Consider the following 26,961-nt stretch of genomic DNA (forward strand, 5'->3'; position numbering starts at 1 on the left):
GACATTCTTCCCCAGTCCCTAACCCATTTTATTTTCACAGCAGCCTTGCACAACAGAGATGTTGCTGCTGCTAACCAGTTGTGACAAAAAGAGAGTCCACCTTCCAAAGTGGCTATTTTCTCCAGGTGAGCTGATCGCTGTTGCCTGGAGATCAGTTGTAATAGCAGGAGAGCTGCAGTCGCCACGTGGAGGTTAGCCACCCTGCATAAACAAGTGGGATAAACTGTTGTGTGAAGGTAGATGTTAAGCGTAAAACATCGTGTTCCTTGAAGAGAGACCAGCAGGCCAGAAAGGCTTGGGGAAAATCAGCCTGTCTTAAGGGGGACACCGTTCTTTCACATGTTCATTAATGAACAGCCCTTTTGAAAGCGCTCCTTGGTAATGGTGTGATGTTCTAGCTGCTCCAGAGCCTGTTGCCGAAATGTGCGTGTATTCACAATACTGACCGAGTCGCAGGAGCAGCTGGCCCTCAGAACTCCTGTCTCTGGAAGTATTACTATGTTAAATTAACAGCTGGAGATGGAATATGAAATAAAAATGAAGGGAAACTCATTTAGCGCTGCTGAGCAGCAGGCTTATGTTTCAGGTGTTAAAGGAAAGAACAGGAAGGTTGGGAAGTTGTTGAAGATCACGCTGAGCCATCAGCTGCCGAATCCCATTTAGAAACAAATGAGTCTTGACTGTTCTGAGGCTACATTAGTGGACTTTCAAGCGGGAAGCGTGTATCGGCAAATGATGCTTTGAGTGTCACCTTTCCAACATCATTGTCTAAGAGCACTTTTTAACATCCAAAAATAAATTTGAGGGGTGGGATGGTTGTTCCGGAGAACCAAGGCAGGCAAGTGTGGGGCAGCCAGCACGTGGAAGCCCTGTTGCTGCTGCACTGCAGCTGTAGCATCAGTGAAGAAAGTCACAGTTGTTACCCACGTTGCGGTGTAGAAGTCACTGTTATCTACCCCCAACCTCAGTGGTGGGATCCAAAAAATGTAGTAACAGGTTCCCATGGTGGTGGGATTCAAACTGTGGCATAGCGCCAATGGGGCTGGGTGGGGCACGATGGGGGCGTGGTGGGGCGGGGCATTCCTGGGCGGGGCTGTGGCAAGGACGCAGCTGCTGAATGCATGCAGGTGCAGGCTGCCACGCACGCTGATGCACCTCCTGCTAGACTGCTTCAAGTTCTGCGCGCTACTGCTGAGAGGAGGGGCGTAACTAAGGCAAACATCACGTGGCAAAATCACCAATTAGTAACCTCCTCTCGGCACACACAAATAATTAGTAACCTACTCTCGGGAACCTGTGAGAACCTGCTGGATCCCACCTCTGCCCAACCTGCATATTAGAATGGTGCATTTATGTATGTAAGTGTCATCAAGTTGTGATTGCAGCAAGAAAGAAGTTGGATTTATATCCCCCTTTTCTCTCCTGTAGGAGACTCAAAGGGGCTTACAAACTCCTTCCCCTTCCCCTCTCACAACAAACACCCTGTGAGGAAGGTGGGGCTGAGAGAGCTCAGAAGAACTGTGACTAGCCCAAGGTCACCTAGCTGGCTTGTGTTGGAGTGTACAGGCTAATCTGAATTCCCAAATAAGCCTCCACAGCTCAAGCAGCAGAGCTGGAAATCAAACCTGGTTCCTCCAGATTAGAGTACACCTGCTCTTAACCACTACACCACTGCTGTGCTGTGCAAGTGTGAAGCAGAGGTGGGGTGCCTCTGTGAAGCAATCTCAGTCTTCCCTCGTGGCCTCTCAAACAAAGTCTGACTGGGGCCGCTCCTACTTAGCTTCTGAGATCTGGTGAGATCAGGCTGTCCCATGCCCCCTCACCTCGTACTAGGATGGTGCATAAAGCTTAATAAATCAATACTTTCCCATGTTCTTTCTTCTGAACTTTCTCCTTCCTTTTTGTACTAACTACAGCTGGATCAGGAAGCTGCTAATCTGCCTGGCTGCTCTCTTGGCCTGCAGTTGCTCTGAACAATCTGAATCTTGGAAGCAGAAGGTCCTATCCAAACATGTAGATAGAGAGATGGATGCATGTGCAGATTCCGTGTTTCCTTGGCGTGGAACTTAGACTTTTCTTTGGCAGCCAATAGATGCAGCCTTCATTATAATCTGAGACGAGCTCAGTTTAGAATCAGATTGGCATTGTTCTGCCCTTCCCTGGCATAGTGTGAGGCACATATGGCAAAAAGGGGAGCTCTATCAGCCACATCGCTTTGCAGTACCCACTGCTTCATGTTTGAGTGCCCATGTAGCCTGAGATAAAAGCTTTGCAGCCCTTGCCAAATTAGCTTCCCTTGCCAGCCAAGAGCAGATGGAAGCATAGAGACAATAGTGGAAAGGAGATGAATGATTAAGAATCTTTTCTCTCTTAAGTATGCATCCGTGTGTGTGTGAGTGTGTGGAGGGTGTGGGCTAGGGAAGTAAATAAAAGCCTGTTACGCTGTATATGGGATTTCCTTCTAGAGGGAAAAGCTGTAGTATTTGTAACTATTTGGTGGATTTTCATTCCCCATTTCAAGGTCACTTTCTTAATGTGTCGAAAGTGTAGCACAAAATCAGTGTTGTTGCCCAGACTTTGTGGCTGCCTGTGTGCATTTCATATAGTTTCATATAGTTCATATAGTACTTTCATTTCATATATTCCCCAGCAGATACAAGCTTCTGACACCGTCTGTCTTTTTTTTTTAAGGTAAAGGTAGTCTGCTATGCAAGTGCCTGGTCAGTGTTTGGAGCAAGGGATCGGGGGCAGGTGACTCACTTCTCCTTGTAGCAGACCAGAAAGTAGTTGACTTGTATAGCAAAATCCATTCATTGCTTTGGCAGATAGCAAATGCTCCTCAGCCCCACCCACCTCACAGGGTGTTTGTTGTGAGAGGGGAAGGGCAAGGAGATTGTAAGCCCCTTTGAGTCTCCTGCAGGAGAGAAAGTGGGGATATAAATCCAAACTCTTCTTCAAATACTCATTCTTTGGTTTAGAAGTCACCATTGGCCTCTAAACCCTTCAATACTGATCAAGTATGGGAACTGTTCTTAGGATTTTTGTGGGTCCATGTTATATTACAGTGAGAATCCAAAATTTCCTGAAACTCTCCTAAGAGCAGCGTTGTTGGATCATACCGAAGTTCTATCTAGTCCACTGTCTTATTTTCAGCTTTGGCAAGTCATATACTTCAGTGAAGGCAATGATTTTAGTTAGGTATCTGGCTTACTATTATTATGGCTCTTACCCTCCATGAATTTGTCTAATCTCGTTTGAAAGTTCTAAAGCAGAATGCCATTCCAGTTCTAAAGCAGAATGCCATTCCAGTTCTAAAGCAGAATGCCATTCCAGTTCTAAATGCCATTCCAGTTCTAAAGCAGAATGCCATTCCAGCATAACCCAGCAGCATTTGTAATGATTCATGGCTTGAAGAAGTGTATTCCAAATCTACTGCTTATCAATTTTGTTGACTGGACCCCAGTTTGTAGAATTGGGGGGGGGGGGTTCCTTATTTCTCTCCTCATGGTATACAAACCACTGTCACTTCAAACTTTGCTTGTGCATTTTTCCCCACGTAAAAAATATCACATGCTTTCATTTTAGGTAAGTCTGCTTGTACTGAGAGCCAATCCAAGCTCTGCTGGGCAATCTGGGTGTCTCTTGACCAAGTGGAAGGGCCCTACCAAGGACTGGCCATTCCTGTTTCCTCAGTGGTCCTCAACTTCTCTCCATGACACATTCTCTATTTCATAGCTCCTGCCGTCTTTCCTATTGGACCTTCCCTGGTTTGCCAGAAAACACATGTCTCCACCTCCCTGGGATATAGCCTATCATGCTGGTCTGCTGGGACTAGTTTTGCCTAGTTGACCTCAACCAGGGGCGTACTGCCCTAGGGACATGAAGACACCCATGTCTCCGGGTCCCGCCCCTCCCGGCCTCCCTGGGGAGAGCAGGAACAGGAGCCAGCCCCCAGGGACACGGGGGGAGGAGCTGTACAGCAGGTGGTGGCGCACCACCCTCCTGGGCTCCCTATAGCCCGGCTTCTGCCCTCCCCAGGCCCGGAGGAAGTGTTGTTCCGGGGCACCATTTCCCCCCAAAACGCCTCTGGCCTCAACCACGATAGGCCAAGACTGTATCAGAGGCAGCTTTGGTGGTAACACATCACGCACACATGCCTCCTCGGGCATCCAGGTAAATCTGAGAATGACTTCACCAGGCATTTTCTTGCCCTGGTCTGTTCCATTTCTGTTTTGACAGTATATCTGTTGCAATGGGCTGACCAGATCTGTTCACAGGAGTATAATTGAAATACAATGGCATTATGATAATTGCCATTTCATTTTCAGTCCCGTTCATCATAATCACTAGAATGAAATTTGTCTTTTTAAATCACTGGTATCTAATAAATCAAAGTTTTCATTGAACTGTCCAAGATCTTGGTCCTGGTTAGTTCAGTTCCTATCAATGAATATGTGAAATGGAGCTTTTCATTTTCTGGCTCCAAATCATCACTATGCCCATATACTGAATCTCATTTTCCATTTTACTGCCTGTTCTTCTAGTTTGGAGCTATCCTTTCAGAGTTCTTTGCAGTCTAGTTGGGCTTTCACTGTCTTGAGTAATTGGATGTCATCTGCAGACTTGGCTCTCCTCTGTTAATGTCTGACTCCCAGTAATTTATGAACAAGTAAGATAGCACTTATCCCAGTTCGAATCTATGACCCCAACTGCTTACTTCCCTACTTAGAGAAAAGTGTTCTCCTGCAGCCTTCCTCATGTCATTTAATGAATTACAGATCTGTTAAAGGACCATTCTTCTCTGAAGGAATGGCTGCTAAATCTGCTTATCAGCTTTGCTGAGGGACTTTGAAAAGCTGACTGTTTCCACCCCTATCTGCATGATTGCTGACACTCTCATATTCTGATGGGATGGTCGGACAGGAATTTCTTTTGCAGAAGGCACACAATCCTTCCTTGGCAAAGCTTTTTCTTCTATATCCTTAATCATTCCAGCTTGAATAATGATTGAAGGGTGAAAGGTGGCATTGTAATCGGCCATTGATTTCCTGGTTGTCCCGCTATTTCTCTGTAAATATTGATATTTCATTAACTGTCTTCCAATATTTTTGCGGTAAGATCAGCACTCTCACGTCTGAGCTGTATAACAACTCTCATTCATACTCAGTGACATAATTGTTGGTCCTCAAATTTCAGATGAATTTAATGAATTTGTGAAAATGCTCATATATTCCCCTCCTTTTTTGACTTCGAACGGTGAGCACTGATAATCACGTTTAGGTGATGTATCTCTTACCTCTTGAATATTCACCAAATACCAGATTTCAGATAATTACTGTAACATATGCATTGATGTCAGCTATTGAGTTCCAAGTATGGATTGCCTGATCTTCTGGCAACCTGAATGCACCATTTGGAAAGAACAGTCTTCAAGTGCCAGAAAATGAATAGTTTAATTTTAAAACCAGGGATGAGAAACAGACTAAACACTTTCTTTAAAAGAATGACTGTCATAATCCTTGGAAAAAGTTTTTTTTAACGGCGGGGGGGATGTCTATATCATCAGTGTCCGATTTTTTGTGCCACCTATATAGCTTAGGAAGGTGTGTCGTAATCTTACTGTGTAGGCTGTGATGGCCATTGTCAAGAATCATGTTTGACATACCGCTGCCATCTAGTGGGAAAGAACTCTTAATGCTTTTGCCGGTGTATATGAATGGTTATGTGGGTTCTCATTTTTTCTGGAGTTCCACTTGGTTGTTAATACTGTGACATAGACAAATTGAAAATAAATGGAATTTATTAATAAGCAGGAAATTCTCATACCTGTTAAAAGGTTGTGTGTGTTTGTCTATATATTTTGCTTATACAAAGTACAAACTGCCAAAAGGTTGTATGTGTTTTGTCCATATACAGCGCTTATACAGTCTTCAAGATCTTTGAATAAAGATTGTGGGCTGTCCCTAGGCAGCATATAGCTATGTTTACATCTTTGTTTTTTAGCCAAAGGGGTCCCTTCCCAGACCTCTCATTCCCCATGCTCCACCCCCAAAATCTTCAAATATTGCCCAGCCCAGAGCTGCCAACCCTATCCATGACACAAAAGTCCTGCCTACCAAGGCACAGTTTTATCATTTCATGTAGGCCAGCCATATTGCATGGGAAGTAACCACATAATTTTCCTGTCCTATGTGGCATCCTGTTGAGTGACTGTACTAGCATTGCAGTTTGCAAGGGCCACTTGACGGTAGCTCCCACTGCAGCAGTAATGTAAAGAATCAAAACTCAGGGCTGTTTTCCACATGAAAGGCCACTCCCTGGTTGCTGCTGTGTGGTGACTGGCATGTTAGACTGTGGTGTTGTCGGTGGTCGTAGAAAACTTTCCCATTACTCAAATTTGGCTCAAACATAATATTTTTCAGTTAAGCCAGTTCGTCCATTCAGGTTCAGATCCCTTAAGGAGCAATCAAATAAGGCACATACAAGTTAACTGACCCTTAGATGCAGCAACATTAACTCTTCACCTAATGGGTGAAGAAACAAGTGTTATGTGGCAGAATGTGCCTGCATTGGGTTTGCTGTGCTTGTGACCAAAATATGGCTCAGATGTTCTCCTGTCTCACTCAGTTCCTCTGTTTTCTTACCTTTTAAGCACTGGATGCATCTTGGGCGTAGGTCTCGTTCTGTCACTCATGAGTCACAACAGTCAAACTGATGCTCGAGATCGTGTCTCTGTTTCACTGCGTAAACTTTGTCAGTATTTGGATGATGCAGAATATCAAAGCAGGACATTCCAGGAGGTAAAATAATATTCTTTATAGTTCTCCTACACATGATTTTCCATTCTTTTCTCTAATATAGATTTTGGCTTCCAAAGGTACATGAGTGCATGCACTCACAAACACACGCATGTGAAACACATTTTAAAAATCTCACTGATGCTTTATTTATTTCTATGTCACTCTTTCCTTTGTACAGATTCTTGCTTATTCGGTTGCCTGCGTTTGCGTCTCTGCTTTCAGCGTTGGGATCATTGAAGGTGCAGAAGCTGAGGAAATCATGAACAAGTTGCAGAAATTAGCAGAAACTAACCAGCAGGTTGTATTGAAAGCTTGTGATCTCTTTTATATCTACCTGCAGACAATTCCTAAAAAGGAATGTGCTGTACTGGCTTATCCTAATATTTTGCATCTTAATGCTGTGATTACCTTTTCCACATCGCATTTCAACAGTCCTGGTTAAGCTACTTACAGAACAGTCTCAAGCAGAGTTACACCCATCCAAAGCCATGGAAGCCAGTGAGCTTAGAATGGTAGGACTCTGCCTTATAGTGCGCAGTTAGTCTCTTAAATAATTACCATAGTGCATCTAACGTACCTAGGGCTTAACAGTGTATCAAAAAAGGAGCTCTTCCCAGCACTCCCCTGGTCTGAGGGGCTTTCAGTTGAGTTTCAGTTCTGGGGGTGACAGTGGTGTGGGGAGGAAAGAAAGATGTCATGAGATTAAACAGGTACAAATGCAGTTGCATATACCTTCAGGTGGGGTGAGGAGTGACTGCATAAGTGAAGGGCTTCAACAAAAGTGAATGTTTTGAGAAGGAGTTTGGAAGAATATTGATATGGATGACTCTATAGGTATTCTGAAAGGGCTGTGCAAGGGAACAGCAAGGGAGGAAGGGCAGACTCATTTAAGGGAATAGGAAATATTGAATAAAACTTAGTTGCAGCATAACAGACTGCCTTCATTTCATTTAATCTCACCTTAGCATGCTTGTAAGTCATTGCTTCCTGTGCATTGTTATGCACTGGTGGTGCATGCAAGTAAAGAACTGCAGAGGGTTAGAGTGGGGAAACAGAGGCAGGTGAACAAGCATTCCTGTGAAGATCCTTACCTGGAAGGGCAATTACCTCTTCTTGCAATTCTGTCATTTCAAGGTAGGAGCTTCAGTGGAGCATCCCAAATGAACAAACTTAAAGAGAACAGTGTTCCTTACGCCGCAAGGAAATTTTGATAAGGTTTATAGAACTGACCTAGAATCAAACTAATGAAAGAACTGGTTGGGAGCTCTACTTGTTTTTAACAGTTCCTGAAGGAGCTGTTTTTACAATGTCCTGAGGCACATCCCAGGAAATCAACCGGTCCAGAAAGGGACAAAATATACAGTCTAATTTAATGTCTGAGGGGCTGTTCATATCATTCTAAAATACATGGATGCCTCTTCTTCCTGGGTAAGCATTTCTTTATCTTTATCTTTATTAACCTTTAATAGGCATAAAGGGTAAGCATTTCATTGTAGCTCCCTTACAATTGTAGAACATGGCTTCCTCCATTCTCTATAGAGAAGGTGGCCTTGGAGTAGAATGAGACCTTATTAAGAACGCCAGAAGTGGCATTTCCACATTGACCTTTCCTTTCCTGGTCTGTCTCATTCAATATCTTGTCTTCCATAGCAGCCAAGAAGTATTCTTTAAGCAGCTCACAGAGACCAGTCAGCACATATCTACGAGGGCAGCAGATAATGTGGCAGTAGATTAGAGAGATCTCATCATGACTACAGTTTTCTGCAGCAGCGCCATAGTTCTTTCCTGTGGCATTTAAACCAAAACAGTCCTTTGTTTTTGTAGCAGCAGCTCAGCAGTGTATTAGTAGTCAATGAAAGTGGGCTTTTTTCACATGGCTAAAAGAACAGGGCAACTTTTAGGTCTTTAAAAAAGAACTTAAAGAAGAAGTACAACATCTGAAAAGTTCAGAATGCAAATACATGTAAATCTGTGCATTTTATTACAAATTGCTTTTTAAAATAGCTACTTTTTGTTTTCCTGTCAGACTTCAGGATTTGCTCTAGCATTAGGCAGCATTGTTCATGGACTGTCTGTTTGTGGGCATGGAAAAGCAGAAGACCTCAGCAACCATCTCCTTCCTGCCTGGATGAAAATTGTACTTGCTGAGGTAAATGTACTTGCTGAGGTAAATCCACAAATGGTATGTGTGGATGGGCTTTTGGGTTTTTTATAACCACATGACATTTATTGTATTTTAGTCTACATTTATACCCCATATTTCTCCCTAGTGGAGGAGCCACATTACTCTCCTTGCCTCCGTTTTATCCTCACAGCAACCCTGTGAGGCAGGTTAGGATAAGAATGTGTCTGGCCTAGGTCACCCAGCAAGCTTCCATGGCAGAGTGGGGGTTTGACCCTGGGTGTTCCAGGTGCTAGTCAGAAACTCTAGCCTAGTCTGGCACTGGTGGAGTGATAGTAATCTCTAAGAAACAAATACTTTAGAAATAATCCTTGTGTGTTTTTAAACCAGTCTTTAAATCAAGTGAGAGAGCCAGCATGATAGAGTGGTTAAGGTGCCAGACAAGGACCTGGGAAGGCCAGGTATGAATCCCCACTCATGCCATGGAAGCTTGTAGGTGACCTTGGGCCGCTCACACACTCTAGACCAGGGGTAGGGAACCTGCGGCTCTCCAGATGTTCAGGAACTACAGTTCCCATCAGCCCCTACCAGCATGGCCAATTGGCCATGCTGACAGAGGCTGATGGGAATTGTAGTTCCTGAACATCTGGAGAGCCGCAGGTTCCCTACCCCTGCTCTAGACCCTAACCCTGACTAATATTTGGATGGGAAACCTCCAAGGAACATCAGATTTGTAACACAGAGGCAGGCAATGGCAAACCATTTCTGAATGTCTCTTGCCTTGAATACCCTATGAGGTTGCCACAAGTCAGTTGTGATTTGACAGCACAATAGTTTCTATTTGAAGAATGTGACCTTGTTTTACAGCAAGAAAATTCTGGGAGTTTTTTCCCTCATTCAGTCGTGGTTGGGGCCGTCCCTCCAAAGCAGTAGTGCTACAAATACCATTCACCTGATCTACCTAGTTCAGCCTACGCAGATTCCTTTTAGCTGCCGTCAGGGACTATTTTAATTTCAGCAAGTAAAAGTTCTGGATTTTATTCAGAATATTCATTTCTGAGGTTAACGGTTCATAGAGGAAAACTAAAGTACGCATAGGTGCTTCGGTAGAAAGTGTACTTCCAGTCTAAGGACATCTATCATAAATTTGGTTGGGTGAAGATTCTTCTGACCTATCTCTCCCTTGTTGTCTGCTGTTCACTATTTTACCTGACATGATGACCTGTGACATGCAAGCTTTGCTTCGGTTTCAGGGATCCCCGACAATGCAACGGCTTGCAGCAGTCAATGGTCTGGTGTCTGTGGTGGGTTCTGAAGGAGCCATGATACAGGTAATCCATCTTACAGTCTGTATTCCAACCATCAGAGGTAATGATTCTAACTCATTCAGACTTTCTTCTTCCTCTACTATTGTGCTTCACTCCTATAACTGAGACCCCTTTCTGATGCCAAATTACCCACTGCCAATGTACAAAATCACTTTGCACATGATCAGCACATGCCATCCTGAATACTGCCAACTTGCACATGCCACTCAGAAGATGCCTGTGTCCTTGCTTACTGTCTTGCCTCCTATCTGTGTGCCCTGGGATCCGATTAAGCCCAGCCTTGCTTCATCTTGGGCATTATTGCCTGAAATTCCTGCTGGATTACTTAACTGGCCCCTTGGCCAAGCATCTTTCCTTAGACACCCCCTCCCCACATGCCAACAATGGTGTGCCAACAAGCCAAAGATGATATGCCGACAAGTCAAAGATGGGGTGCCAACCGAACTAGACCTCCCCAGACAATTCTCCATGCAGAAAAGGATAATTCCCCCTTCTTTGTCTCATCTGCTTATCCCCACACTTTCCATTATTATCCGAGGTCAATGTTGCTCAGTAGGGGGTTAACCTACTAGACTAGTGGTTCCCAAACTTTTTTCCCGCTTGTGTACTACTTGGCAACTCATTTTCCTAAAATTATACCCCCACATTAGCAAACCCATTACATAATTTTTTTCACATATTCCTAAATGGTCTGGTGCATACTGCTTGGGGTACATGTATCCCAGGTTGGGAGCCACTGTACTAGACCAATGCCAGACTCTGGTCCTGATCTTGATGGGCAAATGTGGTATTTTGTGCTGAAATGTACTAATGCTTTGCTCTGTCTGGTTGCCTGTAACCTTGGTCCACAGTAGCCTCTGATTTCTAAGTATGCTGTGGAGCTCCATCACTTTTCATTTTGATCCCAGACCTCTGAGCACACAGTATTCATTCCACTGTGAGCTTAGACCTGAGTCCTATTGAAGTGGATGAGGAAGTATACATATGTTGCTCATTTAGTAACAGCAGGATCATCGATGTCCATGGTCTAAATAAATACCAGATAGTAGGATTTTACTGGGTAGCTTATATAGTAGAAAGGGAAAAGAGGAGGGGATATACAGAACTGAAGTAGATCATGATCATACAGATCATGAAGTAGTTTACTTGGGCTGTTTGGGTTCCTGCGCCAGGAGTCAAAAACTGGCTTGCAAGGGTTGGCTGAGCTTCCACAAAGGAAAATGAATGAGTCTGCAGACTTGCCATTTTATTGGGCAGAGACATGACTTAGGGATAACTTTTCTTGTAAAGTAGTACTAAAAATCACTGCTTGGAGAATTTTCCAAGCAGGAGTCGTGTTTTTATTATGGAAAAATCAACAGCTTATAACACACCATGATACTAAAATGCTATTTCTGTCATGTTTCCAAGAATATAAAACGGTAATTCTTACCTTCATGTGAGTATGATAAATCTCCAAATGAATTCTGCAGCTCTGGCTGCCTGTCTTTTGGACTACTTGAGCTCTTCACTTTTTAGCTTTGCCTTCAGTTGCTCATCATTTGGTTATTTTTCTCCCTTTCTTTGACAGCTGAAATCTGAGGCTATCCAGTCTTCACAGTTTCAAAGCAAACTTAACGAAGTCATTAGAACCCTGAGTCAGGTTAGAAGCTTCAGTTTACTTTTTCATACTGCTGTGAAATCCCATGGTGACATAATAGGGGCTATTCTAATGCAATGAAGGAAAACAATCATAGAGTTGGAAAGGACCATACAGGCAGAGACAGAGCTACCAGGGGGCCAGGGGGTGCGCGTTGCATCGGGTGCGTGCCTGGAGGAGCGGAAAATCCCCCCATGGGGCCTCCCCCCCCCACACACTTACCTTTGTGAAACAGTGCAGGCTGGAGAAGCGGCCTGTTCCCTTCTGGGTGAAAATGGCCTGGTGGGAACGACACTTCTCAGGAGACCTTGCAAGCCCCAGGGTCTCATGGAAAGTGTAGTTCCCACCAAGCCATTTTCAGCCTGAAGGGAACAGGCCGCTTCTCCAGCCTGCACTAAGGTAAGTGGGGGTGGCAGGTGGGGGGGGAGGGCGCCGCGGAGGGAGGGCGGCGGAAAACACAGAGTGTGCACCGGGCGCACTCTGGCCCAGCTACACCTCTGCATACAGGCAATTTAGTCCAACCTCCTGCTCAATGCAGGGTCAGCCTACAGTATCCCTGACAAGGGTTTGTACAGCCACTGCTGAAAGGCTACCAGTGAGGGTGTGCTCACCACCTTCCTAAGCAGCTGATCTCACTTCTGAACTGCTCTTTACTATAAGAATTTTTTTCTAATGTCCAGCCAGAACCTTTCCACCTGTAATTTCCCCCCATTATTATGAGTCCTATCCTCTGCTGCCAACAGGAATAGCTTCCTGCATTCCATCAAGTGACAGGCTTTAAAATAATTCAAGAGAGCAGTTGTGTCCCCACCTCAATCTCTTCTTCTCCAAAACAAGCTAAGAGAGCAGCCTCAAGAGAGGCTGCTTGCTGCTTCAATTCCTTCCTTAGCCTCCTGAGGGCTGCTTGCTGTGACCAGACAGCAATCCATCTCATTCTGCTGAAAGAAGTAACTGCCTAACAGCCACAAACATGGATGGAGACAAGGGGAGGGGGGGGGGGGGCGACATTTTTCCATTAAAACATGTGAACCATTAAAAACAAAGTTTAACATTATAATTAAAAAAAAAACATAAACAGACAACACCAGAATCAGGGAAGAGGGCCAGTAACCATTACAAGGGGCATGCTAAGTGAAACAAAAAAGTCTTCACCCACTGGTGGAAGACACTGATGGAAGGAGGAAGATGAATTTCCCTGGCAGGAAGTTCCAACATTCGGTGCCATGACCAAGCAAATCCTTTGTGTGCTCAGAATGCAGAAGTTTCATCATCCAATAGGCAATGTAGATGTCTCTGTTTTGGATGCCCTGATTGGTTTTAGACCAGGGGTAGGGAACCTGCTGCTCTCCAGATGTTCAGGAACTACAATTCCCATCAGCCTTTGTCAGCATGGCCAATTGGCCATGCTGGTAAGGGCTGATGGGAATTGTAGTTCCTGAACATCTGGAGAGCCGCAGGTTCCCTACCCCTGTTTTAGACGATGCAACTGAATTGTGTAGCACTCTTCTTTCTGATACTGTGTTCAATGATGCTGGCACAGACTGATGTTTGTCTCTGATGGTTGTCTCTGCAGATTATCAGCTTTTCTGGAGTGATCGGCCTTCAGACAAATGCAGCATGGCTTTTGGGTCACCTGCATCTCTCCAGTGTGTCTGCAACTCACAGCCGAGCCTCTGGTGAGCCAGCTTTCACTGTGTATTTCAAGTCTCTGTAGATTAACCTGACTGTGACTGCTCTTCTGTGATTCAAAACTATATATAAATGTAATTTCTTAGTCTGCTAACTCACTGGATCCCTACAAAAAAAGGTTCATTCAGGACCTTACACGCTATTAGCATTCAAAAGTAAACAATAAACATATTTAACTGAATGAATTAAAATGTTACAGTCACAGAAGAACAGGATTATTAAAAGCAGCCAGCAAGGCTTTAAAAACTGGGGTGAGAGTTTGATAATGCAGCTCAAAAGCTTTCGTAAGCAGACAGTCTTGGTTAAATTGTGGAAACTTGTAATGGCAGGGATAAGACATTGTACATACATGAAAAACGAGCTGCTGTCCAGTGAGGCCATCACCAATGGCATGAGACATTTTTCCCAAAATTTCCCAAATGGCATGAGACAGATTATTTTCCTGATGTTCAATATCTTTTTATCTTCACAGTTCCTCCAGATTTTAGCTACTTGCCTGAGAAGAGCTTTCTTAGGGCAGCTATTGACTTTGTTGTTGATGGTGGAAAGAAAGGTAAAACAATAACTATGACAATTTTTTAATTATTTTTTTCGAGAATTAATGGTGAGATTCATGGTCAGGTCATGCCATCACTGAAACCATAGCAGTTTTGTTTGTCATTCTTTAATGCTTCTGCCAGTAACTTGCCAATAATGTGCTGGTAATGTAAAGTTACATAAATGCATTTGCAAGCCATGGCCACCCCCACCATAAACTATATTTATTTAGCATTTTATATTCTTTTATGGGTAGAATTATATATTATCTTAGCAAATACTGTATATATTATTTTAGCAAACCTCTGCTTACTGGAAAATCTCCCTGCTCTGATGGCGAAGCAAAATTAAATTTGTGCTTCAAGTGGCCTCACTTGCCACAGTGAGACTGGAAAGTGAAAGCAGGCCTTGTGGAAATACATCCATACAAGAAATCTTGCTGTGACAGACCTTTGTCCCCATCGGGCAGCGGATTCCTTGTGCATAATCAGCCACTTTTAGCAGTAAATGAAAAATTGATCTTCAATTTTTTTTTTGCATATACATCAAATCAGTACTTTTTGACTTTGCTACTAGTGTTACTTTTTTCTTGGGTGATTATTCAGTAATGTTTTTTCCCTTGGGGGACGAGTGTTCTTTGGATTACTGTAAAAAATTACAAAAAAAATCACTTTGATTATCAACTCAGTCTAGAGTGGAGGGGAGGGGGGCTGAAGGCAGTTGTGGAGGTGGCAGAGCCCTATGCCAGTGGATTTGCCCTCCCTGTGGTGGAAAGGCAAATCTGCTAGCAGGTGGCCACTGTAACCTCCCAGGATGCCCTGATGGGACGCAGTGTAGCACATCAGTACTTCTGTGCCTCCCTGTCTCGACCAGTGTAGTGGGGATATTCCAGAGGCAAGGCCAGGGGTGGAGCCAACATAGTCAGCTTCCACACTGGCATTGCCTCTTGGGATGCTGGTGCCCAGATCATGGGTTTAAGCTATCCTTTTGGGTGGCTTAAGCCCATTGAGCCCAGTGGAGGGGTTTTGATGGCTTTTTTTGTTTTTTGCCTCCCTGTACTGCTGAAAAGTCCACTGGAGGTGGCAAGGTGGCACTGTAGCCATGCTATCACTGGCCACCCCTGGGCTCTGGATTGGGCCGCCAGTGTTCTGTTTTACTGTCTGTTAGGATAACATTTCCAACTGTACTCTGCTGTATTTTTGCTGCAACAGACTTAACAAGGCAACCTCTATGGAATGAATATGTGTTAATTCACTTATCCTATTCTAAACATTTGCTTTGCTTTAACATTATTTACGTTAGGAAGTGAGAAGGTCATGGGAGATATGATTTATTTACTAGGAAAAGATTTTTAAAAAAAGGTGTTCTTGCAAACCTTCTATTGCTTCTATGACCAATGCATTATTTTGAAATGTTAGTACTGAGAAAAATGCCACCAAGAACTGCTTGCAGTTCTTTTGAGGCTTCTAGTAATGACACTGAAGTTGCAATTCTTTATTTTGTTTTAGGCCCTGAATTAGTTCGTCCCCATTTGGTAAAGGTAGTCTTGGCACCTATTGCATTAACTGGAGAAAGCTATCAGTATCCACCAGTCAACTGGGCCTCAGTTCTGTCCCCTCTAATGCGACTGAATTTTGGTAAGTTTTTATTTTTTAAAAAATCTATTGCACTATATCAATGCTACTTTGTTAGACCAGGTCTTTTTGTAGAATTCTGTGTGGTAATGATTCTTTTACATAATCTTAATGTAGCAGCAGTGGCATAGGGGCTAAGAGCAGGTGCACTCTGATCTGGAGGAACTGGGTTTGATTCCCAGCTCTGCCGCTTGAGTTGTGGAGGCTTATCTGGGGAATTCAGATTAGCCTATGCACTCCCACACACGCCAGCTGGGTGACCTTGGGCTAGTCACAGCTTTCCAGAGCTCTCTCAACCCCACCTACCTCACAGGGTGTTTGTTGTGAGGGGTGAAGGGCAAGGAGATTGTAAGCTCCTTTGAGTCTCCTATAGGAAAGAAAGGGGGGATATAAATCCAAACTTTTCTTCTTCTTCTTCTTAAAGGTCACATACTGCCTAGAGTAGCAATTTTTAATCTTCACCAGGTTCGGCAGGTGGTGCCTGTCGTGCCCTGATCTAGCCACTGTGATCCATATGATGGTTGACTCCAGACTATACTACTGTAACTCTCTCTACCCAGGGCTGCCCATGAAGGGTCAGCCTCAAGAATTTACTCCTCAAATGTAACAACTACTGCACTTCTAATCAGCTTTCAATCAGTCCAACAAAATCCAAGGTCCTGGTTTTCTCAAACACTTGTAGCCCTATGTCCTGGTCTATTTAGGGCTCAGATACTGAGCAAGTCAGGTCCTTCAGATATTTAGGTCAAGTCAAGTCAAGTATTTATTGTTTGAGCCATTGGCTATAACAATACAAAAATACATGCAGTTAAAACAGTAACTTAGTTAAAACAATAATTTAAATTAAAACAATAATTTAGTTTTACATTAAAATATAAATTATTAGTGTTCGCAATCTCTAAATTAAAATGCCCCATCCACACGTCAGGATGTTTTTTGCAGCTTCTTCAGCTAACTAAGGTCTCCAGTACTTTACAACATTAGTTCAAACAGCTTTAAATACTTTGCTCAAGTAGTTTCACGCCAGGGCAAAGAGAGCCATCTTTATAAGAAACATAGGAATCAATATCCCATAATAAGAAAAATCAGTTTCAACATCGGACAAAAAGTTGTCCTAGGGTAGTATTGGTTCCAAAACCTTTTCCTTATTTCAGAATATAAAGGACAGGAGAGTATATGAAGAGAACTCAGGCTCCTTAGTGCCGCTGGCAGATACAAAAGCCGCTTGGGAAAATGGTATTCCGGCAGTAGCTCAAGCCACTCAAGCACTGCTGAAGTTATACTGCTTGAAATCTAATAGAAGCATAAGCCATTCTTAGATTTCTTGTTAGTGTAGTGGTCAGATATGTAGCTCTAATATGATCTCTTTTAAATAGTTTGTACCATGGATGTTTTTGTCTGAACTATTAATTGCCTGTTTATTCTGGCATCTTCTCTGCACACCCAGTCTCCTCGGAGTTCATTGGATGTTGAAACTCTTAATAGATCATCTGGAATAGTGTACCGAAGATCTAATTTTTCAAAAAAAAGGTAGAGCGGGTTTTTATTTTTGGTCATCAGGAGCGTAACAGACTGATGACCAAAGGTTTCCTTATTATCTGAGCTGTTTTTCTCCAGGCCTTCAAGATTGCAAGAGGGGCCCTTGATTCAATTCGATGGTAAACCTAACTCTGCCCCTTTCATATTAGTGCAGCCGGTGCCCTTTGCAGAATTGTGAACTGGCCTTAAAAAAAGTTCTGAATGGATTCCAGTGTCTTGAGTATAAGGTCATTCCAGCCCTCCAAACTTCTATTCCATATAGTATATGTGAGATGACTTCATTTTCTCAAACAGCTCTTTACAGCTGGATCTACAAGACAACCACCTTTTGAGTAGTAGAATCTCATGATTGCCCCTATTATTTTATAGCTGAGATTCTTTAAAGTTCCTGCTGTACTTTCCAATTTAAGGTCTCACTAAAGTTAATCTCGATATTTAATGAGCTGCATTGCTCTCATAGGAATTCCTTGTATCGGGCCCAGGAGGTTTTTTTCGGTTTTTCCTAAATACCATAGCCTTTGTTTTGATATAATTGATGGAGAGTGCTTCCTCCTTGCAATATTCTCACCCAAACTATTGAGCAGTCTTTAATCCCAATCGGGTTTGAAAATTAGACCATGTCGCTCATGCATTAACAGGATGGAAATTTTCTGTTGGTTAATAGAGGGGCTATGTATTCTGTCCTGATAACCTTGTAATTATATCGTTTATATAGAGATTTAAAAAGTAGTGGAGCTAGACACAGCCTGTTTTTTACACCATTAATTGATATTTTGTTTGTTAGGGAGCCCATCATACCAACTCTAATCCTAGCCTGGGTGTCTGTATGTAGTTCAATTTAAGAAGGAATAACAAACTTGATCGATTTTAATTTCTAGTTTTGACCAGAGTCTGTTTCTGTCAATTGAATCGAAAGCTGTAATAGATCAACAAAAGCCACATATAAGGCTCTAGTAGGCTTTCTATTCCTGAAAATGCTAGATTGTGGGGGCTTTGACAGTGGTCAATGGTAGATTGTCCTCTTTAAAACCTGCTTGATGGGATATATATTAGATGGTTGTCTATAACCCAATCTTCTAAATTTTTTTGGCTATAAAATTTCCACAGATTTCGAGGTCAGATTTTAGTGTTTACTGGTCAATAGTTCTTTGGATCGGTTTTGTCACCTTTTTTGTGGATTGGAATCACTATACTTAATTTCCAGCCTTTGGGGAAGATACCAAATTTGTTAATATGAGTAAATACCTTGCCTAAAACTGGAGACCATCAACTGGAAAAAAAATTTAAATAAGCCGGGTGGAATTAAATCTCACCTGGTGATTTGCCAGATGCCAAAGATGAAATTAAGTTCTTAATTGTTTTCTCTGAGACTGGAGGCCAGTCTGGTAAAGTTTAAATTTTACATTACATAATGGACTATGTCTTCTGAAGAACTGGAATGTTGATTGTAAGTTATACCAAAAATTCTGAGTAATGTGCATACCATGTAATTCTGATATTTGGGCCTTCAAACTGATTGGTTGTTCTATTTGTTCCTAAGGAAACTAATGCCCAAAATTGGGACTCATTTTTCCTTTAACGCCTCATCTAATTTCTCCCAAAGTTGTCGGCATAAGTTCTTTCTTTCTATTGCCAAATCCCTATATTGTATTTTGAGTTGTTTTACTTGAGTTAGCTTAGTTTCCTCTTTGCTATATCTTGCTTGCCTCATTTGTTTTAGCAGATTTTTTTTTAAAGGATTTGCATTCTCGATCATACCAGGCATGATTTGAATGAATCACTGGAAATGGACCTTTGTTATTGCTTAATATAGGTTTAAGTTGGTTTGTTATCTCCTCATATTGCTCTAAAATGTCATTTCCACATTTCAGTATAGCCACGTGACAGTTTGTCAATTCATCAGTTGACAAAATTTGAGCTACCTTGTTTTGCAAATGGTCTGACCATTTCAATCTCCTCTGCCCTGGAAATAGCCCTTCAGCCATCTCTGGGACTGATGGAAGTATTACACTTGTATCACATTTGAGAACTAGCCTGAGGGGGGAGATATTTAGGTGTTGTCTTCCGGAGCCCCTCGGGGATAGGGCGGTATAAAAATCTAATAAATAAATAAATAAATAAATAAATAAACCTGGCTGGGCTAAACATAGAGACAAGCCCCTGAAGGGTAGCAAATGTGCTTCTGCTGCTGCCTATATGGATCCACACATGGAAATCCAAACTTAACGGTTGCAGTCTAGCTTCTTATATAAGGTCTTTAGAGTTCCTCACTGTGTCCCCTATGCTGTCCTCTGCCTTGAGGCAGGACATCATCTTCTGGAAACCAGGGTGTGGGCCACAACTTTCAAATTTTGGGGTGCGCCTCTGTTTTCTTTCTGACTCTCACAGCCTGGTCTCCAGACCTCTGACTGGTGGCTATTAATCGAGGCTAAGATTTCCTGCTTGGGCCTTTCATGGGATTCCTTGCTCATTCTTACTGCCAACAAGATTTTTCATCAGTTAAAAGATAAACTATTTGAGCAGGAATACCGTCCTGTACCTTTCGAGAAAGGCTCAGAGTTCCTGCTCACCCTTGTACTTTGGGGTTATTCCCCAGATACTCTGTGTTGCCCATTATCAGGACCAATTTTTTAATCACAAACTCAGATGGCATTTTCAAGAACAAGCTGCAATTCTTTTCCATCGTCACTCCTTCAAGGCCGGTTCTCAAACATCCCTCGGCATGATCAACAGTGTTCTTTCTTCCCTTTTTACATTGACTCCCTTGAACACATCTTACTCTTCTGCCCTAAGTACAACAGCTTTAGGCCCAACTTCATAACCCCGATCGGGTTCTCAGACCTTTCTACCAATGCAAAAATGATTCAGCTGAAATAACTGAAACTGTAGCCAAATTTCTACTGCACATTTTAGATTAGGTTCCCTTCATTTCTGTTCATATGACTCACACTGTTCTATACTGGATTTACCTCTGTTCTTTGTCCCTATGTTGTATATGGCTAACAAATGTCTCTAAAATCTAAGTTCTGGCTGCCCTTGAAGCTGCTCCAGAAACCTCAGAGTGAGGGCCTTCACAGGAACACCTTTAAGAGACCATATGCAACCTGTGCTTCACCAACTGCACTGGCTTCTAGTTAAATACCGAATCAGATTCAAGGTTTTGGTGTTAAATGGTCTAAGACCGTAATATCTACAGACCCACTTCTCCAGAGGTGTAGCAAGGGGGAAAAGCGCCTGGTGCACTGGTGCGTCGTCTGCCCCTGTCCCACCCCGGGATGCCCCCGTTCACCCTGGAACACCCCCACCACGCCCATGGAATGCCCTCGCCACACCCCCACAGGGGTGCGCGCCCAGTGCATCACACACACCCGGCCCCCTTGGAGCTATGCCTCTGCATCTTTCCCAATATAACCCACAGAGGGTGTTACATTCTGCTGGGAACAATCTACTAGAGATTCCAGGCATTAGAAACATCTGGCTGGCCTCAACCAGGGCCTGAGCCTTTTCAGCTCTGTCAAATGAGACCTGGACCCTGTGGGATATGGGTCAGTTCTTCAGGGCTCATTAGATGGTTTTAAGCCTCAACCAGACCTATGGTTACATCATGGCTGGCCTCCCCTACTTTTATCTTTCATATTATGTATGGCATTATTTCATTCTGTTCTTGATTATGGTTTGATTTCTGGTTTTACTTTGTTCCTCCCCCTGGGGTGATCACTCTGGGAACTAAAATTTTAATGTAATAATTTTAGCCCCATTGTTGTTTATTCGAATTTTAATGTAATAATTGTTGTTTATTCATTTTGTATGGTTAGCTACCCCAAACCCAGCCTTGGTCAGGGAGGGGCAGGTATAAATCTATTAAAATAAAATTAACAAATAATGGTGATTTGATCTGATGAGTTAATTTGTGAAATATGTATTCCTATGCCTCGTAGAAAATTCCTGGTTGAGTGGCGATGGTCTGCAAATGTCAATGTGAACTCTTCTCAATCATCAAGATTAGTTAGGTCAGGGGTCTCCAACCTGTGGGCCTCCAGATGTCCATGGACAACAATTACCATCATCCCCTGCCAACAAGGCCAATTGGCATAGCTGATGGGAATCATAGTCCATGAACATCTGGAGGGCCATAGGTTGGAGACCCCTGAGTTAGGTATTCCATTCCCCCACCACTACAAAACTTGCATTTGAATCATACATTTAATAAGGCAGGGGGATGAAATTACGGAAGGAGATCAGCATTCCAGTTGACTGTCTTGAGGTAGAAGTCCATGACAGTGACACGTAGGTCTGGGAGTCTGCTGCTTCGCCACCTTGAGCCCACATGGGTGGGGAGAGTAGATCTGTAGAGAAGGCCATATGCACATGTTATTTGGATAATGTTTTCTACTGTGTTTCATAGAGTTTAGAAGTGAGCTAGATCTTCTGCCTTCTCCGTATGAAATTTTCTGCTTCCTTAAAACAAGCTTTCACTAGGCTATCCCCAGGCAAATTTAATTTCCCATCAAAGGAAGAATTTGTTGCTCTAACTTGCTCCCTTTCTCCGAAACGTTATAGCAGAGCAGGCCCTCATTTGGCACCCATTTGTATACTTCCACCAGAAGTCCTTTACACCAGTGGTTCCTAACCTTTTTGGAGTGGTGACCTACATGTCCAAATTTACTTAGTGTGGTGACCCACATAAAAAAAGAAAGAAGTAGAACAATAAATAAAACCCTCAAAAGCTAGAGACTCACTTTAAATGCTTCACAACCCATTTTTATATCGGGAGCTTCGAGTTAGGAAACACTACTGAAAATAACTAATGCTGTGTATTTCAGAAGTATTACTCAGTGTCTTCTGCAGTGCTCCTCTCTCAGTACGTTCCCTGAAAAAAATGAGTCCTTTCATCAAGCCAGTGGGTAAACCATATTCTGACCTGAAGCATTTCTATCCCAACTTAAGTTTCAGTATTTCGGTAACATATAGTCTCCTCTTTATGTGATATGATTGATTTTTTCATATATCAAATATCTGCTGCTCAATATATAAAATATATATCTATAAATATATCTATATATATAAAAAGCTAACCATCCGTTTTTTGGTGACTCTTTAACGCTGAAACGGCTGGACAGATCGCCCCCAAATTTTCACATGACATCCCTCCCTGTTGCAGGCAGGTAATCGTACCGAAGAGGAAGAGGAAGAAGAGGAAGAGGAGGAGGAGTTTGGATTTATATCCCCCTTTTCTCTCCTGTAGGAGACTCAAAGGGGCTTATAACCTCCTTGCCCTTCACCCCTCACAACAAACACCCTGAGAGGTGGGTGGGGCTGAGAGAGCTCCGAAAATCTGTGGCTATCCCAAGGTCACCCAGCTGGTGTGTGTGGGAGTGCACAGGCTAATCTGAATTCCCCTGATAAGCCTCCACAACTCAAACTGCAGAGCTGGGAATCAAACCCAGTTCCTCCAAATCAGAGTGCACCTGCTCTTAGCCACTATGTCACTGCTGCTCCCAAAAGGCTATGCTGGGGATCATTGGACCTGCATGGACATCTGTGTGGGTTGCGGACGGTGATGAGAAGGACAATTGCCACAGCAACGTGTGGCCGGGCCCCGCTAGTAATATATAAACCATATAAAACATCTGCTGCACTACTGCCATTCCATTGTCATTAGATTTCTATTCGCCATTTTTCTTACACAGTGGGGAAACACAAGGCATAGTACAGACTATAATGCTGTATGAGGTATTGGCTATACAGAGATCTGGTTTTGCCCTCAAAGTTTGGGTGGTGCCAGGGCCTTTTTCACTGTTACCCCATCTGCCGCTCACCAGGATGCTCCCCATCCAACCTACAATTTTGGAGAAGGTATTTAGAAACTGATACTGCTTCTCGCAGCTGGCCTAGAGTTACCTTCTAATTCCTCATTCTGCTGGATATTGGTTTAGATTGTGGGTTGATCCTGGTGGTTTGTAGTTATAATTTGGATTTTCTGGTAGTTGTAGTCCACTGAGATGTAAGCCTCCTTGAGCCATAGGAAAAGGAGAGAAAAATAAAATCAATGTTGAACAGCAGTAGAATGCTATTATTACTGGGGGGGTCTTAATTGCTTTGGCTGTTGGGACTGTAGTGGTTCAGTCCCATTGCAACCCACTCTCCTTGCCTATGACTATGCAAGAGGAGGGGGATATTCATGCATTTGAGGGGGCTCATACCTTATTTCCCCCCTTCCTTCCTGTTTTCATGATAATACTAAGATTGCTGCCTACTTTCAGTTTAACATCAGATGTTCAGGCATGTATTACTGTTCTCTTTGTCACCATAAATGACTTAAATCTTTGTTTTGTTAACTCTTTTTAGGGGAAGAGATCCAGCAGCTGTGCATTCAAATAGCCGTGACCCAGTCCCAGTCATCTCAGAACGCTGCAATGTTTTTGGGGATGTGGGTAGCGCCACCTCTGGTATACAGTCTAAATGTACGTACCACCTCTCTGGGGCTTATAAAAGCTTACAGAAGCTAGAACTTGATGTCTGTCTCTTTGTTTCATCTGTCATTTGTCTACAGACTGCAAAAGGAAAAATTTGAAACTGCAGAATATTTAGATATCAGAGGTATCCCTCCTCCTCACCTCTTTCAAATTACTGTATGCTTTCTTCTTCAGTGGATACATATGTATTCAGATATTTGTACCATAATTTATTCCCAAAGGAGATTCAAAAGTGCTTACAACACTATTCTCCTTTTCCTCCATTTTATTTGCACAAGATCCCTACGATATAGGATAGGCTGAGAAAGTTACTGGCCTAGGGTACCCCTGCAAGTTTCTTTGGCAGCATGGGGAGATTCAGCTTGGGTCTCCCAGATCCTGATCCAACTCTTTAACAATTTTACACAAGAAGAAGTGTTTGGATTACATCCCCCTTTTTTCTCCTGTAAGGAGTCTCAAGGCAGCCTACAAACTCCTTTCCCTTCATCTCCTCGCAACAGACACCTTGTGAGGTCGGTGGGACTGAGAGTGTTCTGAAGAACTGTGATTAGTCCATGTGGGCTTCATGTGTAGAAGCGGGGAAACAAATTTGGTTCACCAGATAAGGGATGTCATCCTCAAAAAGTGCCAAACATCCTTTCAAAGAAGGTGTGTGTGTTTCTGTGTGTGGCGGTGTGTGTGTGTGTGTGTGGTATGTGTTCAAGCACATTATTCCTCAGGGCTGCTAACAGCCTCTGTTTCATCCTCAGATGCAAACCAGAATATACCTTTTTACTTTGTTGCCACGGTGGATGAAATATGTTGCGGAAGACAAGCTGCAAGCTTTCACGGAAGTGTTTATGGTGCAGCATTTTGAAGCAAAGAGCTACCTGGAAAACCTGGAGCACTGCCACAGCATTTTGCAGGGACTGAGCCAAGCCATGAAACTTCCCAGCCCTGCCCAGAGCAGCTGGAGCTTTCTCTGCAATGCCGCTGAGAGAATATTTGAGCTTTTGCCTAATGAGATTCGGGTAAGGAAAGTAAATATTTAGAGAACTAGCACAGCATTGGAAAAGGGCTCCTTTGGGGAGGATAAGAGAGGTTGGGATCTAAGGAGGGGTAGAGGGTATAGTATTGTGCTGGAAATACACAGCTAAACCATTGATTGCCAAATTTACAATGGGGCTTCCTTTCCAGATGACATTTCCTTAACTGAGTTCTCTCCCAACTTCTTATTCTTTTTGAAATATGTATGACTTAATTTTCAATCAACTCAAGGGAGGGAATCTGCTTCTTAGATGATTACACAGTTGAAAGAAACAAGAAACCCTTGTTTCTGTTGCATTAACAAGGAACCCTTGTCATTGGCTGACAGTAAAGCAAACATACACTTAGGTGAGGTCACTGTGGAAACTGAAGCATGAAGAGGCTTGGAGCCAAAGCCTACTTTCTGCTACACTCCTGTTTGTCCCTTGCAGAGCTGGTCCTCTGCTGCATACCCAGTGCCGGGCACTTTTTGGTTCTTTGAAGGATACTAGTCTGGCATGAGTGGAAGTGCCTAATGCTGGTGGAATGTGCTTTGGACCAAAAGACTGCATTTGCAATAGATCCGATCCAGATTAAATAGGGAGAAAAAGCTTTGCTTTTTCTTTCTTTAAATGCCCTTTGGGACCCCATGTGAGAAGTCCTCCAAGGCAAAGAAATTTAGAAATTGTGTTCTAATTACCTAGTATTTACTATTTTTGAACCTGTGGGAAGTGTTCAAGGTGTCATACAGCAGCAGGAATGAAGTGAGTACAGATTTATTACTGCAACCCCAGCTGCAAAAAGTAACAGATAAACAAAATAAAATAGATTTTGTTGAAGAATTCAACCAACCTTTTCCCCCACCAAATCCACTCTAGGGACTTGCATTTCTAGTAGAACATAATGATGGCAAACCTATGTCACTTCAGATGTTCGTGGACTACAATTCCCAACACCCCCTGCCAGCATGGCCAACTGGGGCTGATGGGAATTGTAGTCCATGAACATCTGGAGTGCCATAGGTTCGCCACCACGGTACTAAATGATGCAGAGAAAGAGGGTGATTGGGCCATTGTCAAAATATGTTTAGCTAATTGAGTGCATCTGAATACCTTTCCGATGCAGATTGGCAGGAAATAATTGGGGTTTTAATTTTATTTTTGAAAAACAGTTTAGCAACAGTGCAACAGCAAACTTATTGGTCAAAGGCTAAGGAGTCTGACTGTGTGGGCCCTTAGTGTTTGATGCTTGGTCCACTGAGTTAAAATGGGACATTCACATGACATTTAAGAGAGTACAAATCAGTCAGCAAAACAGCCAAATATCTTCTTTGCATCTACACAGCAACCCATTTGATGGTGTTGGTCCTGTGTCTCACCCACTCCTTTGGCCAAAGCTTTCTGGGATTCCACTATAGTTGCCAAAGTCTGCTTCCTGGAATTCTTCCATCATGATGATGTTTCTGCCTTTGTATTAGCAAGGAAGCAGAACTTCTGCCTTCAATGTAGTGGGAAAATGTTCAAGTCACACTTGAGCGCATCTCATAGCACAAGGGCCACTCTGACATGCAGTTTGGGAATCTACATCAGTAGTCTATCATTTAACTATATAATAGTATAAGGAAAAAATTGACTACTATTTCATCTTCTCTGCAGTCTTGGTCCAGATGTTATAACAAATTTACCAGATTTTTCTTTTCTTTGCTTATCTCCAGGCCTTGTCCCATGTTAACTTTCATGCCTGACAACATTAATGGAAAGGCCCAGACTAGATTTGACGCAGCGATCACATGTACATGCCTTCCTTGTTGACTCAACATATTTGGAGGTTTATATTTTTTTACTCAAAGAGAGGATGAGGGAAAGGATATACCGTGTTTCCCCGAAAATAAGACCTACCCCGAAAATAAGCCCTATCATGATTTTTCAGGATTTTTGGAGGAGGCTTAAAATATAAGCTCTACTCCAAAATATAAGCCCTACTCCAAAATATAAGCCCTACTCCAAAATATAAACTTAAAATATAAGCCCTACTCCAAAAATAAGCCCTACCGGTAGTTACAGATCAGGATGGTGTGATCCAGCAGGGTGCTCCCTGCCAATGAGGATGCAGCTTGCATCACACGAGACGGGGAAGCAACGGGGCTGCCGAGAGCCCGCCTTAATGAATTGTGAAGGTACCGTATTTCCCCT

The 26,961-nt window shown here is 43.0% G+C and overlaps 1 protein-coding gene across 6 annotated transcripts in view; it reads left to right on the forward strand.

The window, feature by feature from the left end:
• Positions 1-26,961, forward strand: part of FOCAD (focadhesin) — a 144,100-nt gene that overhangs the window by 105,086 nt on the left and 12,053 nt on the right. For all 6 annotated transcript variants that reach the window (XM_048503710.1, XM_048503713.1, XM_048503711.1 and 3 more), the window contains 10 exons: positions 6,653-6,800; positions 6,979-7,098; positions 8,827-8,949; positions 10,176-10,253; positions 11,821-11,892; positions 13,463-13,565; positions 14,051-14,131; positions 15,624-15,752; positions 23,637-23,752; positions 24,514-24,774. In XM_048503710.1, coding sequence (XP_048359667.1) covers positions 6,653-6,800; positions 6,979-7,098; positions 8,827-8,949; positions 10,176-10,253; positions 11,821-11,892; positions 13,463-13,565; positions 14,051-14,131; positions 15,624-15,752; positions 23,637-23,752; positions 24,514-24,774 — 1,231 coding nt within the window. The remainder of the gene's footprint in view (positions 1-6,652; positions 6,801-6,978; positions 7,099-8,826; positions 8,950-10,175; positions 10,254-11,820; positions 11,893-13,462; positions 13,566-14,050; positions 14,132-15,623; positions 15,753-23,636; positions 23,753-24,513; positions 24,775-26,961) is intronic.

This window comes from Sphaerodactylus townsendi, linkage group LG07, assembly GCF_021028975.2.
Source record: "Sphaerodactylus townsendi isolate TG3544 linkage group LG07, MPM_Stown_v2.3, whole genome shotgun sequence".
Taxonomy (NCBI): Eukaryota; Metazoa; Chordata; class Lepidosauria; order Squamata; family Sphaerodactylidae; genus Sphaerodactylus; species Sphaerodactylus townsendi.